Below are 18,517 nucleotides of genomic sequence, written 5' to 3' on the forward strand. Positions count from 1 at the left end.
ACTTCACCTGTGGCTAAGGACGTTTTAAATATCTCTGCCAGGGCCTCTACAATTTCTGCACTAGCCTCCCATGAGGTCTGAGGGGACACCGCGACAGGCCCTGGGGATTTATCCACATTCATTTTCCTTAACACAGCCAGCACCTCTTCTTCCATAATCCGTATCTCCCCCATCTCTCTCGGCTCCACACACACATGACCACGCTGATCTTCAAGAGGACCAATTTTGTCCCTTGCTATCCTTTTGCTCTTAATATAGCTGTAGGAATAGCTATAAGAAGGATTCTCTTTCACCTTGTCTGCCAGAACAAACTCATGTCCTCTTTTAACCCTCCTGATTTCTCTCTTTAGTGTTCTCTTGCATTTCTCATACTCCTCAAGCGCCTCATTTGATCCCAACTGCCTGTACCTGATATGCACCTCCTTTTTCTTTACCAGGGCCTCAATATCGCTTGATAACCAAGGTTCCCTAGACCCGTCAGACTTGCCTTTTATTCTAACAGGAACATACAGATTCTGCACTCTCAATATTTCACTTTTGAAAGCCTCCCACTTACAAAGCATCTCTTTGCCGGAAAACAGCCGATCCCAATCTACACCTGCTAGGTCCCTTCTGATGCCATCAAAATTGGCCTTCCTCCAGTTTAGAATTTTAACCCTAGGACCAGTCCTATCCTTCTCCATAATTACCTTGAATCTAATGGAATTATGATCACTGGATCCAACATATTGTGCTCTTTCTAGTTGGGACCTCTACATATTGATTAAGGAAACTTTCTTAAAGCACATTTGACAAACTCTATCTCATCCAATCCCTTAACAGTATGGGAGTCCCAGTCTATATGTGGGAAGTTAAAATCATCTGCTATCACAATCTTATTTTTCTTGCAACTGTCTGCTCTCTCTCTACAAATTTGTTGTTGTAAATCCCACTGACTATTGGGAGACATAAATCCCGTCCCTTAGAATTTTCTCCAATAATTCCCCTAGCACTGACGTAAGGTTCACCGGACTGTAGTTAGCTTGTTATCCCTGGTGCCCTTCTTAAATAAATTCTTAGCTGCCTCCTCAGTCACGGGCATTTAGGGATGGAAATAAATGCTGGCACTGCCAGTGACATCCACATTCTGGGAATAAATATAAATATACCTCCCCCTTGCCCTACCCCAAACCAACCTTCATCCCAGGTTCCCCATCTCCCTCCCACCCTACGTACTAAGTTGTTCCCCATATTATTCTCCCTCAGTGATGGGAACCCATGCATTTATCGCACACAGGAGGACCTTCAGCCCATTGTGTTCCTGCTGGCCAGACAAGGCTTCCTCAGGGCTGACCCCTCCCCATCAGGCCAGGACTCCTGCCCCCAATCCCTGAGCTTCCACATAAGCCTCAGTCTCTGCCCAGGTCTGGGAATGGTCACACACGGGTCCGTAGTTAGAAACCATTGCAAACAAGAGTTTCCAGCACCACAATTTACTGTTAGAAAGAGGGACCCCATTTGAACAATGTGCTTCATGAACTCAGGGCACCCTAAGGTGCCTTCCCGTTGATCAATTACGTTGGAAGTGTGTTCACTACGAACTGCTGTGGTGGAGTGAGCATACTGGTCAACTGGTCGGGTCCAATCGCCTCCTGGCTCAGCCCGGTCCATCCTCATCCATTTACCCTGATGGACTTAGATTCTCTTCTTTGGTGGAGCTGAAGCCACCTCCTGGGTATCCCCCATGTACTGAAATCCCACCAGCATTCCCAGGATGGAGAAGCCTGCAGGACAGAGGGTCAAAAGTCAGTGGGACGAAGCAAAGGAACTACAGGACAGAGGCATTCTTTTCGAAGGCAAGGCCAGCATTTATCACTCTGCCCAAATCACCCTTCAGAAGGGGAGGTGAAAGCCTTCTACAACGGCTGCAGCCTTCCTGGTGAAGGTGCTCCCATAGTGCCGTTGGGGAGGTCCCTGGATTCAGACCCACTGATGCTGAAGGACAGGTGCTATATTTTAAAGTAAGGATGGTGGGATCTTGGAGAGAATGAGGGTCACAAATTCCAAAGTAACTTGGCCACAATTAGGTAATTGAAGCAGGAAATGCAATTTACAAAATTCCCTCCTCAATAATGTAACAAGGCTGAAGGGCAAGGAGTGAACGGCAGACTTGTTAGTCTGACATCTCTTGCAGGAATAGGGTAACTGGGCATTTAAAAAGTTGTGTGTTAAGGCAAAGTCAATGTGGTTTTAAAATTGTGTGAGGCAAATGCAACTTTTTTGGGCAGTTAGTAAGGTAGATTGGTGGACCCAGTGGATGCAACATATCTGGATTTGCAAGAGGCATTTTACAAGTACCACATAAAAGGCTGTTACATGAAGAGGTCATGGGTAGGGGGTACTTGTTACCAAGGATAAAGGAATTATTGAAGGACAAGAAGTGGTTGGAAATTTAGATTATGTCCAGGCTGTCAGACGGTTACTGTCTGGGTCCCACACTGCCCAGTCCTGGCACCTCAAGTATTCATAATCTCCATTAATGACAGATAAGAAGAGTGCAGTGTGTCCAAGTTTCCAGTGATACAAGGTTATGTGGGAAGGTGAGCTCTGAGGAGGGTGCAGCATCCCTACAAGAGTAGAGACAGATTACATGAATGGGCAAGTACGAGCAGAACATAATGTGTGAAATGTGAAGTCGTTTACTTTGGTCGGAAGAGTAAACAAACAAGAGCTTATTTACAAACAAGTAAACGTTAATGTACTAAGAGAGATATGTAGTAGTGGAACACAAAGAATTAACATGCAGGGACAACAATGGATGGGGACTAAGTGGGAAGTGTTGTATTTTGGGGAGTTAAACCAGGCCAGGACTTACAAAGTAAGTGGAAGGGCCCTGGGAAGTGTTGTAGAACAGAGAGACCTGGGGGTACAGGTATATGGTTCCCTGAAAGTGGCAACACAGGTAGACAGGGAGGTGAAGAAGACATTTGGCACGCTGGCCTTTATTGATCTGGGCATTGATCATTGAGTTGGGATGTCATATTACAGCTGTACAAAACGTTGGTGAGACCGCACCGGAGCATAGAGTGCAGTTCTGGTCATCCAGCTATGGGAAGGATGTCATTGGGCTGGAAAGGATGCAGAAAAGATTCACAAGGATTTTACAAGGACTGGAGGGCTTGAGTTATAAGGAGAGACTGGATAGGCTGGATGGTGATGGGAGGCAAGGACCTCAATTCAATTGCTGTCACTAAAGAGGTAGTGATGAGCAAACTAGTGGGCCTAAAGGTAGACGTCCCCTGGTCCTGATGGGATGCATCCCAGGGTACTGACAGAAATGGCAGAAGTTATAGTAAAGGCACTATATCTCATTATCTCATTTCTCTGGACTCTTGGCGGGTCCCGGCAGACTGGAAGACAGCGAATGTCATGCCACTGTTTAAAAAAGGATGTAGGCAAAAGGCAGGTATCTATAGGCCAGTTAGCTTAACATCTGTAGTTGGAAAAATGCTTGAAGCTGTCATGAAGGAAGAAATAGACATCTGGATAGAAGTGGTTCCATCTGGCAGACACAGTATGGATTCAGGAAGGGCAGGTCCTGTTTGACAAACTTACTGGATTTCTTTGAGGATATAATGAGCTCAGTGGATGGAGGGTAACAGGTGGATGTTGTATACTTGGATCTCCAGAAGGTGTTCAATAAGGTGCCGCATAAAAGACTTATCCATAAGATGGGGAGGGTTTACACTAGAATTGTTGGGGGGTGGGATCTGAACTGGAGAGACTGGGGAAGAGGTGTTTGGCTCTCAAATAGAGAAAGCTAGTAGTAGGTACGATAGGTAGGTGATAGAGAAGGGACGTGCTCAGACAGGTTTGAGATGTGTCTATTTTAACGCAAGGAGTATTGTGAACAAGGTGGATGAGCTTAGAGCTTGGATCAATACTTGGAGCTATGATGTTGTGGCCATTACGGAGACGGATGGCTCAGGGACTGGAATGGTTGCTTCAGGTGCCAGGTTTTAGATGTTTCAGAAAGGACAGGGAGGGAGGCAAAAGAGGTGGGGGAGTGGCACTGTTGATCAGAGACAGTCTCACGGCTGTGGAAAAGGTGGACGTTGTGGAGGGACTGTCTACGGAGTCTCTGTGGGTGGAGGTTAGGAACAGGAAGGGGTCAATAACAGTGCTGGGTGTTTTTTTTATAGGCCGCCCAATAGTGACAGGGTTATTGAGGAGCAGATAGGGAAGCAGATCCTAGAAAGGTGTGAGAATAACAGAGTTGTTGTGATGGGGGATTTTAATTTCCCAAACATCGACTGGCATCTCCAGACAGTGAGGGGTTTAGATGGGGTGGAGTTTGTTAGTTGTGTTCAGGAAGGGTTCTTGACACAATATGTAGATAGGACTACAAGAGGAGAGGCTGTGCTTGATTTGGTATTGGGAAATGAACCCGGTCAGCTGTCAGATCTCTCAGTGGGTGAACATTTTGGTGATAGTGATCATAATTCTATCTCCTTTACCTTAGCACTGGAGAGAAATAGGAACGGACAGACTAGAAAGGTGTTTACTTGGAGTAAAGGGAATTATGAGGCTCTCAGGTAGGAAATTGGAAGATTAAATTGGGAACAGATGTTCTCTGGGAAAAGTACAGAAGAAATGTGGCAAATATTCAGGGGATATTTGTGTGGAGTTCTGCATAGGCATGTTCCAGTGAGACAGGGGAGTCACAAGAGGATACAGGAACCATGGTGTACAAAGGCTATAATCGATCTAGTCAAAAGGAAAAGAAAAGCTTACAAAAAGTAGAGAGCTAGGTAATGTTAGAGACTGGAAGAGTATAAGGCTAATAGGAAGGATCTTAAGAAGGAGATTAGGCAAGCCAGAAGGGGACATGAGAAGGCCTTGGCGGGCAGGATTAAGGAAAACCCCAAGGCGTTCTACAAGTATGTGACGAGCAAGAGGATAAGCTGTGAAAGAATAGGGCCTATCAAGTGCAGCAGTGAGAAAATGTGTATGGATCCGGAAGAAATAGCGGAGGTACTTAATGAATACTTTACGTCAGTATTCACTACAGAAAAAGATCTGGGGCATTGTAGTGGGGACTTGTGGCGGGCTGAAAAGCTTGAGCATGTAGATATTAGGAAAGATGAGGTGCTGAAACTTTTGGAAAGCATCAAGTTGGATAAGTCACCAGGGCCGGATGAGATGTACCCCAGGCTGCTGTGGGAGGCAAGGGAGGAGATTGCAAGGCCTCTGACGATGATCTTTGCATCGTCGATGGAGACAGGAGAGGTTCCGGAAGACTGGAGGGTTGCGGATGTTGTTCCCTTATTCAAGAAAGGGAGTAGGGATAGCCCAGGTAATTATAGACCAGTGAGTCTTACCTCAGTGGTTGGTAAGCTGATGGAGAAGATCCTGAGAGGCAGGATTTATGAACATTTGGAGAGGTATAATATGATTAGGAATAGTCAGCATAGCTTTGTCAAGGGCAGGTCCTGCCTTACGAGCCCAATTGAAATTTTTGAGGATGTGACTAAACACATCGATGAAGGGATAGCAGTAGATGTAGTGTATATGGATTTCAGCAAGGCGAGGCTTATGGAGAAGGTGAGGAGACATGGGATCCAAGGGGACATTGCAGTGTGGATCCAGAACTGGCTGGCCCACAGAAGGCAAAGTGTGGTTGTAGAAGGGTCGTATTCTGAGTGGAGGTCGGTGACCAGTGGTGTACCTCAGGGATCTGTACTGGGACCCTTACTCTTTGTGATTTTTATAAACGACCTGGATGAGGAAGTGGAGGGGTGGGTTAGTAAGTTTGCAGATGACACAAAGGTTGGGGGTGTTGTGGATAGTTTGGAGGGCTGTCAGAGGTTACAGAGGGACATAGATAGGATGCAAAGTTGGGCTGAGAAGTGGCAGATGCAGTTCAACACAGATAAGTGTGAAGTGGTTCATTTTGGTAGGTCAAATATGATGGCAGAGTATAGTATTAATGGTAGGCATATGGTGTATTGTCCTTCATAGGACATAGAACAATTACAGCACAATTCAGGCCCTTCGGCCCACAAAGCTGTGCCAAACATGTCCCTACCCTAGAAATTACTAGGCTTACCCATAGCCCTCTATTTTACTCAACTCCATGGACCTATCTAACAGTAATCGGGGAATTGAATTTAGGAGCTGAGAGGTATTGTTGCAGCTATATAGGTCCCTGGTCAGACCCCACTTGGAGTACTGTGCTGAGTTCTGGTCGCCTCACTACTGGAAGGATGTGGAAGCCAAAGAGAGGGTGCAAGGGAGATTTACAAGGATGCTGCCTGGAATGCAGATCATGCCTTATGAAAGCAGGTTGAGGGAACTCGGCCTTTTCTCCTTGGAGCGACGGAGGATGAGGGGGGACCTGATAGAGGTGTATAAGATGATGAGAGGTATTGATCGGGTAGATAGTCAGAGGCTTTTCCCCAGGGCTGAAATGGTGGCCACAAGAGGACATAGGTTTAAGGTGCTGGGGAGTAGATATAGAGGAGATGTCAGGGGTAAGTTTTTTACTCAGAGAGTAGTGAGTGTGTGGAATGGGCTGCTGGCAATGGTGGTGGAGGCGGATACGATAGGGTCTTTTAAGAGACTGTTGGATAGGTACATGGAGCTGAGAAAAATAGAGGGCTATGGGTAAGCCTAGTAATATTTAGGGTAGGGACATGTTCGGCACAGCTTTGTGGGCCGAAGGACCTGAATTGTGCTGTAGGTTTTCTATGTTCTATAAGGATGGATGGAGTTGGGGGTAATGTATTAGCATGGATAGAGGATTGGTTGACCAATAGAAGGAAGAGAGTTGGGATAAGGTTTTTATTATAAGGTTTTGTTTTATAAGGTTCTTTTTTATAAGTTTTTTATATAAGTTCTCATTGGGAATAGTGGGGGCAGGACTGTGCAGGTGCGTGACGTCAGCAGGTAAAGGGCGGGCAGTTTAAAAAGCAAACCGCCATATCCAGCGGGCAGCTGAGTGAGAGGGAGCAGAGTGGTTGGGCTTTGGCTCAAGGGGCTTTGGCGGTAAAGGGGTGAGGCAGGTGAGTAGCTGGTAAGCAAAGGTAAGGTTTACCTGTTATCTATTAGAAATATTTAAGTAGGAAAAAACTAGGTAGGAAGAAAAATAGAGAATTAGTTCAGATGGAGGACATGGTGGTGTGCTGCAGCTGCTTGATGTGGGAGCTCGTGGACCTTGCTGTGGTCCACAATGGCCACATCTGCAGTAAGTGCTTGAGGCTGGAGGAACTTTGGCTCACAATCGATGAGCTGGAGTTGCAGCTTCAAACACTGCGCAGCATCAGGGAGGGGGAGAGTTATGTAGATACTGTACATAAGGAGATGGTCACCCCCCTTAGAGCAGGTAATTCTGGAGTCCAGGAAGTAGATAGAAGGGTGACTGTCAGGGGAGGGAAAAGGAAAAAGAAAACGAACAGGCAGACAGAGCAGAGGACCCCGGAGGCTGTTCCCCTCAGTAACAGGTTTTCTGCTTTGGAGGCTGTTGAGGGAGATGACCTGCCGGGGCCTAGCAGCAGTAGCCAGGTTTATGGCACTGGGACTGGTCCTGCTGCTCAGAAGGGAAGGGAGGAGAAGAGGAGGGCAGTAGTGATAGGGGACTCGATAGTCAGGGAAACAGATAGGAGGTTCTGTGGCAGTGAGCACGAATCCCGGATGGTATGTGCCTCCCAGGTTCCAGGGTCTGGGATGTCACTGATCGGGTCCACAAGATTCTTGAGTGGGAGGGAGAACAGCCAGAAGTCGTGGTTCATGTTGGTGCCAACGACATAGGAAGGAAGCGGGATGAGGTCCTGAAAAGTGAGTTTAGCGAGCTAGGCAGAAGGCTGAGGAACAGGACCTCCAGGGTAGCAATCTCAGGATTGCTGCCAGTGCCACGCGATAGTGAAGGTAGGAATAGGAGGAGATGGCAAATAAATGCGTGGCTGAGAAGTTGTTGCAGGAGGGAAAGTTTTAGATTTTTGGATCATTGAGATCTCTTCAGGGGAAGGTGGGATCTGTATAGAGAGGACAGGTTACATCCGAACCTGAGGGGGGCCAATATCCTTGCAGCCAGGTTTGCTAGGGTGGTTCAGGAGGGTTCAAACTAGTTTGCGCGGGGGAAGGGAACTGGAGGAGTAGGTCAGAGGAAGAAGGGGATGGGGAAAAGTCAGATCTGACAGGTAGAGAGGCTTTGAGGAAGGAGAAGCAGGGTACAGGCTATAAAAGTAGTAAGGCGGATGGGCTAAAGTGCATTTACTTAAATGCGAGAAGTATCAGGAAGAAGGGTGATGAACTGAAAGCTTGGATAAGTACATGGGACTACGATATTGTGGCTATCACATAGACATGGCTGACATCAGGGCAGGAATGGATATTGAATATTCCTGGTTTTCAGTGTTTTAAAAGGGATAGGGAAGGGGGGGAGAAGAGGAGGAGGGGTGGCGATACTGGTCAGGGATACTGTTACAGCTGCAGGAAGGGTAGATAATGTAGAAGGATCCTCTCTAGAATCAATATGGGTGGAAGTCAGGAACAAGAAAGGAGCAGTTACTCTACTGGGAGAATTCTATAGGCCCCCCGGTAGCAGTAGGGATACTGAGGAGCAGATTGGGAGGCAGTTTTTGGAAAGATGCAAAAATAATAGCGGGAGACTTCAACTTCCCAAATATTGATTGGCACCTGCTTAGTGCCAAAGGTCTAGACAGGGCAGTTTGTTAAGTGTGTCCAGGATGGATTCCTGTCACAGTATGTTGACAGGCCGACTAGAGGAAATGCCATATTAGATCTAGTTTTAGGTAATGAACCAGCACAGGTGGCAGATCTATCGGTGGGTGAGCATTTGGGGGACGGCGACCATTGCTCCATAACCTTTAGAATTGTCATGGACAGGGATAGGAGCAAAGAGGACGGGAGGATATTTAATTGGGGAAAGGCAAATTATGAGGCTATAAAGCGAGAACTTGGGAGTGTAAATTGGGATGACATTTTTGAAGGGAAATGTACTACGGAGATGTGGTCGATGTTCAGGGATCTTTTGCAGGATGTTAGGGATAAATTTGTCCCAGTGAGGCAGAGAAGGAATGGCAGGGTGAAGGAATCGTGGGTGACGAGAGAGGAACAACTAGTTAGGAAGAAGGCAGCAGCATACATAAGGTGTAAGCAGCAAGGATCAGATAGGGCTTGTGAGGAATATAGAGTAGCAAGGAGGGAACTTAAGGAGGGGCTGAGGAGAGCGAGACGGGGACAGGAAAAGGCTTTGGCGAGTAGGGTTAAGGAGAATCCCAAGGCTTTTTTCTCGTATGTAAAGAGCAGAAGGATGGCTAGAGTAAAGGTAGGTCTGATTAAAGACAAAGGTGGGAGGATGTGCCTGGAAGCTGTGGAAGTGGGTGAGGTTCTCAATGAATACTTCTCTTCAGTATTCACCAAGGAGAGGGGTCTTGATGATGCTGAGGGAGGTGTAGGTGAGGGTAATGTTCTAGAGTATGTGGATATTAAGAGAGAGGATGTGTTGGAGTTGTTAGAAAATATTAGGACAGATAAGTCCCTGGGGCCTGAAGGAATATTCCCCAGGCTGCTTCGTGAGGCGAGGGAGGAGATTGCTGAACCATTGGTTAGGATCTTTGAGTCCTCGTTGTCCACAGGGATGGTACTAGAGGATTGGAGGGTGGTGAATGTTGTCCCCTTATTCAAAAAAAGGAGTAGGGATAGTCCAGGGAATTACAGACCAGTGAGCCTTACGTATGTGGTGGGTAAGCTGCTAGAAAGGATTCTAAGAGATAGGATCTATGATCATTTAGAGAATCATGGACTGGAAAGTATGGATTAGAGAGTATGGATTATGACTAAAGGGGCTAGGTCTTAACTCATTGGAGAGAAGGAGGACGAGGGAAGACATGATAGAGGTATACAAAATATTAAGAGGAATAGATAGAGTGGACAGCCAGCGCCTCTTTCTCAGGGCACCAATGCTCAATACAAGAGGGCATGGCTTTAAGGTAATGGGGGGGGGGGGAGTTCAAGGGAGACGTCAGAGGGAGGTTTTTCACCCAGAGAGTGGTTGGTGCATGGAATGCGCTGCCTGGGGTGGTGGTGGAGGCTGATACGTTGGTCGTTCAAGAGATTGTTAGATAAGCATATGGAGGAATTTAAGATAGAGGGATATGTGGGAGGAAGGGGTTAGATAGTCTTAGGAGTGGTTTGAAGGTTGGCACAACATGGTGAGCCGAAGGGCCTGTATTGTGTTGTATTGTTCTATAAATGGGTGTTTCTCTGGTTGGCAATCAGTGGTGAGTGGGGTGCTGCAGGGGTCAGTGCTGGGCCCACAACTGTTCACAATATACATTAACATTTTGGAAGAGGGGACTGAGTGTCACGTATCTAAGTTTGCTGATGACACTAAATTGAGTGGAAAAGCAAATGTGCGGAAAAGCAAGTTGTGCAGAGGATGTGGAGAGTCTGCAGAGAGATATAGATAGGTTAAGTGAATGGGCAAGGGTCTGGCAAATGGAGCACAATGTTGGTAAATGTGAAGTCATCCACTTTGGAAGGAAAAATAATCATATTATTGTTCAAATGGTGAAAGGTTGCAGCATGCTGTTGTGCAGAGAGACTTGGGAGTGCTTGTGCATGAATTGCAAAAGGTTGGTTTGCAGGTGCAACAAGGTTATCAAGGAGGCAAATAGAATGTTGGCTTTCACTGCTGGAGGGATTGAATTTAAGAGCAGGGAGGTTGTGCTGCAACTGTACAGGGTACTGGTGAGGCCGCACCTGGAGTACTGTGTGCAGTTCTGGTCTCCTTACTTGAGAAAAGATATACTGGCTTTGGAGACGGTGCAGAGGAGGTTCACCAGGTTGATTCTGGAGATGAGGGGGTTAGCCTGTGAGCAGAGATTGAGTCACCTGGGACTGTACTCGCTGAAATTCAGAATGAGAGGGGATCTTATAGAAACATATAAAATTATGAAAGATATATATATAAGACAGAGGCAGAAAGGTTGTTTCCACTGGTAGGTGAGACTCGAACCAGGGGACATAGCCTCAAGATTCGGGGGAGTAGATTTAGGACGGAGATGATGAGAAACTGCTTTTCCCAGAGGGTAGTGAATCTGTGGAATTTTCTACCCAAGGAAGCAGTAGATGCTACTCATTAAATCTATTTAAGACACAGTTAGATAGATTTTTACATAGTAGGGGAATTAAAGGTTCTGCGGAAAAGGCAGGTAGGAGGATCTCAGTCCATGGCCAGAACAACCATGATCTTACTGAATGGCGGTGCAGTCTCAATGGTCAGATGGCCGACTCCTGCTCCTATTTCTTATGTTCTTATGTAGGCTGGGGCTGTTTTCCCTGAAGTGTAGAAGGCTCAGGGATGAGACATTTATAAAATTATGAGGGGCATAGATAAGGTGAATAATCAGTCTTTTCCCCAGGGATGGGGAGTCTAATACTAAAGGGCATAGGTTTAAGGTGAGAGGGGAAAGATTTAATGGGACCCAAGAGGAAATCTTTTCACACAGAGGGTGTCGGGCATGTAGGACTAGCTGCCAGAGGAAGAGGCTGAGGTGCGTGTAATTACAACATTTAAAAGACATTTGTTCAGGTACATGGGAAGGAAAGGTTTAGAGAGATATGGGCCAAACCCAGGAAATGGAACTAACTCAGGTGGACACCTTGGTCAGCAGGGACCAGTTGTTTCCATGTTGTGTGACTCTATGGCTCTAATAATTGTTGGGGACTCCCTGATTCATCAAATAATTGAACAGAAAACAGAAAGAATTCAGAGAAAGGCATTGGCCTTTATTGCAAGGGATGGACAAGAGTAAGGAAGAGCATCATAGAATGGTACATTTCTACAGGACAGAAACAGGCCCTTCGGCCCAACTCGTCCATGCCGACCAAGATGCCTTCCTGAGCTTCCAGGTGTGGTCTCACCAACGTCCTGTACTGCTGGACCAACCCGTGGCACTCCTTCTATCTGTCATTCGGAGTGCGGGTGGCAGGTAGTTGCTGAGAGGCTGGCAAGCTGCAACCTGGGCACAGGAAAAACTCAAGAGGAGAAACAAAATCTCTGGACTTCTCTAGAGAGCTGCGGATGCTCAGTCCTCTACTCACAGCTGGGATCAGTCACCAAGGGAATTGGGATGTTAGGTGGGGGGGAGGGGATTGCACCACACTATGGAACAGCCTCCTTCTGCTCCCGTTCAACTCATGTTGACCAACTGCAGCAGCTCTGGGGATGAAGTGAGCAAGAGTTTGACCATATAAGTGCCTGGTCAACAGTCTCTGCACCACTCCATCTCCATCTCAGTGGGCCACAGACTAACCCCCACAACCCCGACATTCTGACCGTCATGCTGGGAAGAGTTACTGCAGAAGTTCCTTGATCAGAGACCTACCAGCACTCAAACACAGGGGCACTTACCAGCCACCAAGAGGGGAGCCATGACGCCGATTGTGATGGGTGCTGTGTGATAAACAAATGACTCTGATAAGAAGTGAATGAGAGCCAGAATGAATGTCCACAGAGTGATGTGATACAACCTGTGGGAACAAAAGGGAGCAATTACCACACCAATGGGTCACTGTGTCCTCTCACCCACCCCAGGACAGGCAGTCTGTTCAGACTCAAGGTGAACCTCCCTCCACACCGTCCCATCACACACTCCCAGGGTCAGACACAGAGTGAAGCTCCCTCCACACTGTCCCATCACACACTCCCAGGGTCAGACACAGAGTGAAGCTCCCTCCACACTGTCCCATCACACACTCCCGGGGTCAGACACAGAGTGAAGCTCCCTCTACACTGTCCCATCACACACTCCCGGGGTCAGACACAGAGTGAAGCTCCCTCCACACTGTCCCATCACACACTCCCGGGGTCAGACACAGAGTGAAGCTCCCTCTACACTGTCCCATCACACACTCCCGGGGTCAGACACAGAGTGAAGCTCCCTCTACACTGTCCCATCACACACTCCCAGGGTCAGACACAGAGTGGAGCTGTTCGGATCGAGCTGGGAGAAATCGAAAGAAAACTTTTGGATAAAGTTGTCCTGAACCATCGGAGGAGGTGCCGCAGGACTCCTGAGCACCTTAGTGAGTGGCTGTTCCAGCATGGGGGCTTCTGTTGAAGCTTTTTACTGTTTGGACTGTGCTTGTTGGCAGCTGCTAACTGCGCAGTTCTCTCACTGCAGTGACCGGCATTTTGGCAAGAAGCTGTTTTACTCCTACTGTAGGGAGTGAATCATCATTTGTTTCCCATTGACATCCGTGGGAACCCCCTCCCTCCTGCCTCATCGTGTCTCCGTCGGTGTGGGTGTAGGAGTATTCTTTGGACATCTCAACCAAATTGGAATTTTTCAGGACCGGTGGAACCCTTCCTGGCGTTGGAAGTAGCTTTAGTCTTGCCAAGAAAGGGCCGTCGAGTGTGGTGTGTTTCCTACTGCTATAACAATGAAAGATTCCTTTCCATCTCGCTGTCTCATTAGGAAAGGCTAATCTGGGGCTGCCAGTGACATTCTCCAGCTTTTTGTGGGGTCCCACAACCTCGAGGCGGCCGGACCGAAGGGATCTGCTGACGCAGTAAGACCTGGGGGAGCAGCGAGACATTCCGAACTGTCCCATCTTGGAACACCACTCACTTTCTGTGACTTTATCACTCACTACCTAGACTTTGGCAGTGTTTATTCTATTGCTTTCATTCCGTTTTGGACTGCAGTGCCACCATGCCAGATCAGACACCTGGGAGTCGTGGATTTCCGAGGGACTATGCAAAGGCAGCTGCCTCTACCCCCTTGGACATCGCCCTGCTTCGGTTGGTGGAGCTCAAACGTGGGGTGCAATGCATTTTGCCCCCTGGACTGACCTTGCAAGCAATTTTGGAGGCCATGGAGGACTTGTTTGGTGTGGCTGGCATGCTAGCCTCTGAAAAGAAGCTCAGGAAGGCGATGTTTTACCTGCAGACCAACGACCTGGTGCATCGGGCCCTCAGTAAGGGGCTCACTGTGGACAAAACACTCCTGCAGCTGGAGCTGGTGACCGCTCCCACACAGCGGGTTGTCCTTGGACGCATCAGGCCCTTCATTCCCAAAGAGGTCCTCCTTCCCCATCTTTCCCTCTTGGGACAAGTACGGTCCTAGATCACCGCCATCACGCACAAGTTCAAGCGTCGCACCCTTTGCAACATTCTCTCTTTCCGGCGCCAGCTGTTTCTGCAGTTGGCCCGGGAGGAGGACGTTGAGGGTCAGTTTACTGTGAGGTGTAAACTGACCCTCAACCAGGTGTACTGGAGCTCTGAGCTACCAGGTGTACTGGAGCTCTGAGTGCCCACGGTGCCATGTGTGCAGGGAGTTGGGGCACTTTCAGAGGGACTGTCCCAACTCCTGGCCCAAGGTTTCCACCTCTGACACAACTGATCACCCTCCCCCTCCCCCTGTGGATCAGGTGGGAGAGCCTGAGACCGTGTGTAGTGTGGGCATGGGGAAGGATGGCGAGGAGCCAATGCGGAACAGGAAGGTACGGAAGAACAGCAAGCACCTCGGGAAGGAAACCTCTGGGGGTGCAGAACTCATGCCTGCCCCTGTACCTCGTACCGGGGATCCCACTTGCCTTGAAGGTCAGCGGGGGTCTGTGGGGAGTGTGTGGGTGGAAGGGATGATGGAAATCGGGGCTGCTGGAGAACCGGTGGCCCCTACATCAGTATGTTCCTCCGGCCTGAAGAGGAGGAGGAGTCTTTCTTCTGGTGGGGTGGAGAGCGCAGATGTGTGGGACTCATTGGAGGGGGCAGGACCCAACGTGGAGGTTAGCCCCCAGCCTGAATCCCCAACTGTGGCCTCACATCCTGGTGATCCCCCCTCGGTGAGTGGGGAAGGCGACAGCCCCAGTGATATTATGCAGGAGGACGTCTCCACTGCTGGTGGTGGCATTGCCCCAAGCATGGCGGCTGAGACAGCCCTGGAACCCCCCCACCCAGGATTTAGTGGTTAGCGCCTCCTTCGGTGTGGGCATTGGTGAAGGTGTTGAAGGAGCTAGTGGGCTCCTTTGACTTGGTGGACATCTGGCGGAACCTTCACCCTGACTCTGGCGCCTTCTCAAGGAGGTCTAGAGGGGGAGGCTCCTGCATAGACTGAGTGTACATTTCCTGGGCATATGTCTCCCGTGTCTCGGCGGCCTCCATGCGGCCGGGGCCGTGCTCAGACCACCACCTCGTGTGGGTGGAGTTGTCTCTGCCGCACACGCGGGTGGGGTCCGCATACTGGCACCTTAACAACCGGCTGCTGGAGGACGGCCGATTCCGGGATTCGTTCAGAGCTTTCTGGATTGCCTGGAGGGAGAAGCGGGAGGACTTCTGCTCCCTGAGGCTATGATGGGATGTGGGTAAAGCCCACATCTGGTTTCTATGTCAGGAGTACACTAGGGTGTCGACCAAGGGGCGGGACTCCTGAGATCAGGTGACTTGAGAGAGAGCTGCTCAACTTGGTCCTGTTTCAGTTTGACCACTGGGGATCCGAGCCTGCAGCAGGACTACCAGGAGAAGAAGGACGCGCTGAGGGTATTGCAGCTTGAGCCGTCTCGAGGCACGTATGTGAGGGCATGGATCCAAATGCTGCACGATTTGGACCGTGGTTCACTCTTCTTCTTTTCATTGAGAAGCGGCGGGGAGTCCGCAAGCAGTTGGTAGAATTACTGGCTGCTGACAGCTCCTCTGTCACTGATCCTGCCGGGATCACCAGGGAAATCTGTTCCTTTTACGGGGACTTCTTCTCGCCGGACCCGTCCAGTGCGGACGCGTGCAGTGTAGTTTTGGAGAGTTTGCCAACGGTCGGGCCGGAGGAAGTGGAGCGGCTGAACACCCCACTGACTCAGGCCGAGCTGTCTGCAGCTCTTTAGCAACTCCGGAGGAGCAAGTCCCCTGGCCTAGACCAGCTCTACAAAACTCTGGTTAGACCACACGTGGAGCACTGTGTCCAGTTCTGGTTGCCTCATTATAGGAAGGATGTAGAAGCGTTGGAAAAGGTGCAGAGGAGATTTACCAGGATGCTGCTTGGTTTGGAGAGTATGGATTATGAAGAGAGACTAAGGGAACTAGGGCTTTACTCTTTGGAGGAGGAGGATGAGTGGAGACATGAGAGAGGTATACAAAATATTAAGAGGAATAGATAGAGTGGACAGCCAGCACCTCTTTCCTAGGGCACCAATGCTCAATACAAGAGAGCATAGCTTTAAAGTAATGGTTGGGAAGTTCAAGGGAGATATCAGAGGGAGGTTTTTCACCCAGAGTGGTTGGTGTATGGAATGCGCTGCCTGGAGTAGTGGTGGAGGCAGATACATTGGTCAAGTTCAAGAGATTGTTAGATAGGCATATGGAGGAATTTAAGATAGGGGGATATGTGGGAGGAAGGGGTTAGATAGTCTTAGGTGTGGTTTAAAGGTCGGCACAACATGGTGGGCTGAAGGGCCTGTATTGTGCTGTACTGTTCTACGGTTTAGAAGGCTTGACCATCGAGTTCCTTCAGGCATTCTGGGATGTCCTGGAGGACGATTACATCCTTGTCCTGGGGGAGAGCTTGGCCACCAGGGAGATTCCCCTTTCGTGGCGGAGAGCTGTCGTGGTCCTGTCGCCCAAGAAGGAAGACCTCCGCCTGTTGAAGAACTGGCGGCCGGTCTCTCTCTTGTGCACGGACTACAAGGTCTTCGCCCGGGCAATGACCAATCGTCTCGGCTCTGTGCTGCAATGGATCATACATCCGGACCAGTCTTATACGGTCCCGGGCTGGTCCATTCAGGACGATGTCCACCTGGTCCAGGACCTGATCCACCTGATCCAGGAGACTGGGTCCCCGGCAGCGTTTCTCTTCCTTGACCAGGAGAAGGCGTTTGACTGAGTGGATCACATTTTCCTGGCGGGCACTCTGAAGGCGTTTGGGATCGACCGCACTTTGTGGCCCAGGTCCGGCTCTTGTACTCTGCCGCAGAGTGCCTGGTCAAGGCCAATGGTTCATCGACGACACCCATTCCCTTTTGGAGAGGAGTACGTCAGGGATGCCCCATGTCCGGCTAGTTGTATGCCATCTGTGTCGAACCATTCCTGTGTCTCCTTCGGAGGAAGTTGACGGGTCTGGTTCTGCGCGAGCCGGGCATGGAGGTCCACCTTTCGGCCTACGCCGATGACGTACTCCTTATGATGACAGACCCCGTCGACCTGCGGAAGATGTGTGAGTGCCAGGAGGTTTTCTTGGCCAACTGGGCAGGATCAACTGGACAAAATGTTCTGGACTCTTAGTGGGTCAGTGGCAGGTGGACTCCCTGCCGGAGGAGATGACTCTGTTTGCGTGGAGTACCACACATCTCCTCTACCTGGGAGTCTACTTGACTCCCTCTGGGAGACCTGGCTGGCAAACTGGCAGGACCTGGAGATGAAAGTCATGGCCTGGCTGGGGTGCTGGTCAGGCCTCCTCAGGGTGCTTTCCTATCGAGGCAGGGTGGTGGTCATAAACCATCTGGTGCTCTCCAAGTTGTGATACCGGATGGTCACATTGATCCCACCCGCAGCCTTTGCCACGAGAATGCAGGGGAAGTTAGTGGACTTCTTCTGGGGCAATAGGAAACACTGGGTCTCTGCAGCGGTCCCGTCTCTCCCGTTGGAGGAGGACGGACAGTCGCTGGTGTGTGTACGTGCATGGCTGGTGGCTCTCCGCCTCAGGACCCTGCAGAGATTCCTGTATGCTGAGCACCCTCCCAGCAGATGTACTTTCTCCAGCGGGGCCGCTGCCTTCATAAGGTGACGCGGCTACAGCCGCTGCTCTGTGGAGGCCACCCAGCTTCTATCAGGACCTGCTAAGAGTCTGGAATGTTGTTGCCTCTGGCCGGGAGCCCCCTCCAATGGCGGTTTCTCCACCTGGGAGTGAGGGGGGTTCCCTAGTGTAAGTCCCTTTACACGGGTGTACTTCCCATATACATCAGGGACCTGGGGTGGATGCTGCTGCATCTGCCATTTCTCAGCCCATTTGACCATAGAACCATAGAACAATACAGCACAATACAGGCCCTTCGGCCCACCATGTTGTGCTGCCCTTCAAACCACACCTAAGACTATCTAACCCCTTCCTCCCACATATCCCTCTAACTTAAATTCCTCCATATGCTTATCTAACAATCACTTGAACTTGTCCAATGTATCAGCCTCCACCACCACCCCAAGCAGCGCATTCCATGCACCAACCACTCTCTGGGTGAAAAACCTCCCTCTGACATCACCCTTGAACTTCCCACCCAATACCCTAAAGCCATGTCCTCTTGTTTTGAGCATTGGTGCCCTGGAAAAGAGGCGCTGGCTGTCCACTCTATCTATTCCTCTCAATATCTTGTATACCTCTATCATGTCTCTCCTCATCCTCCTTCTCTCCAATGAGAACAGCCCTAGCTCCTTTAGTCTCTCCTCATAATCCATACTCTCTAATCCAGGCAGCATCCTGGTAAATCTCCTCTGCACCCTCTCCAACGCCTCCACATCCTTCCTATA

At 49.5% G+C, this 18,517-nt stretch overlaps 1 protein-coding gene across 4 annotated transcripts in view; it reads right to left on the reverse strand.

The window, feature by feature from the left end:
• Positions 1-1,463: 1,463 nt before the first annotated feature.
• The window catches only part of erg28 (ergosterol biosynthesis 28 homolog), a 38,142-nt gene continuing 21,088 nt past the window's right edge, over positions 1,464-18,517 (reverse strand). For 3 of the 4 annotated variants that reach the window (XM_052024817.1, XM_052024898.1, XM_052024742.1), the window contains exons 4-5: positions 12,419-12,537; positions 1,464-1,763 (exon numbers count right to left, since the gene is read on the reverse strand). In XM_052024817.1, the coding sequence (XP_051880777.1) occupies positions 1,675-1,763; positions 12,419-12,537 (208 nt within the window). In that variant the 3' untranslated portion in view covers positions 1,464-1,674. The remainder of the gene's footprint in view (positions 1,764-12,418; positions 12,538-18,517) is intronic. The other variant, XM_052024971.1, reaches the window with a different exon arrangement.

Source organism: Pristis pectinata, chromosome 1 (assembly GCF_009764475.1).
Source record: "Pristis pectinata isolate sPriPec2 chromosome 1, sPriPec2.1.pri, whole genome shotgun sequence".
NCBI classification, from domain to species: Eukaryota; Metazoa; Chordata; class Chondrichthyes; order Rhinopristiformes; family Pristidae; genus Pristis; species Pristis pectinata.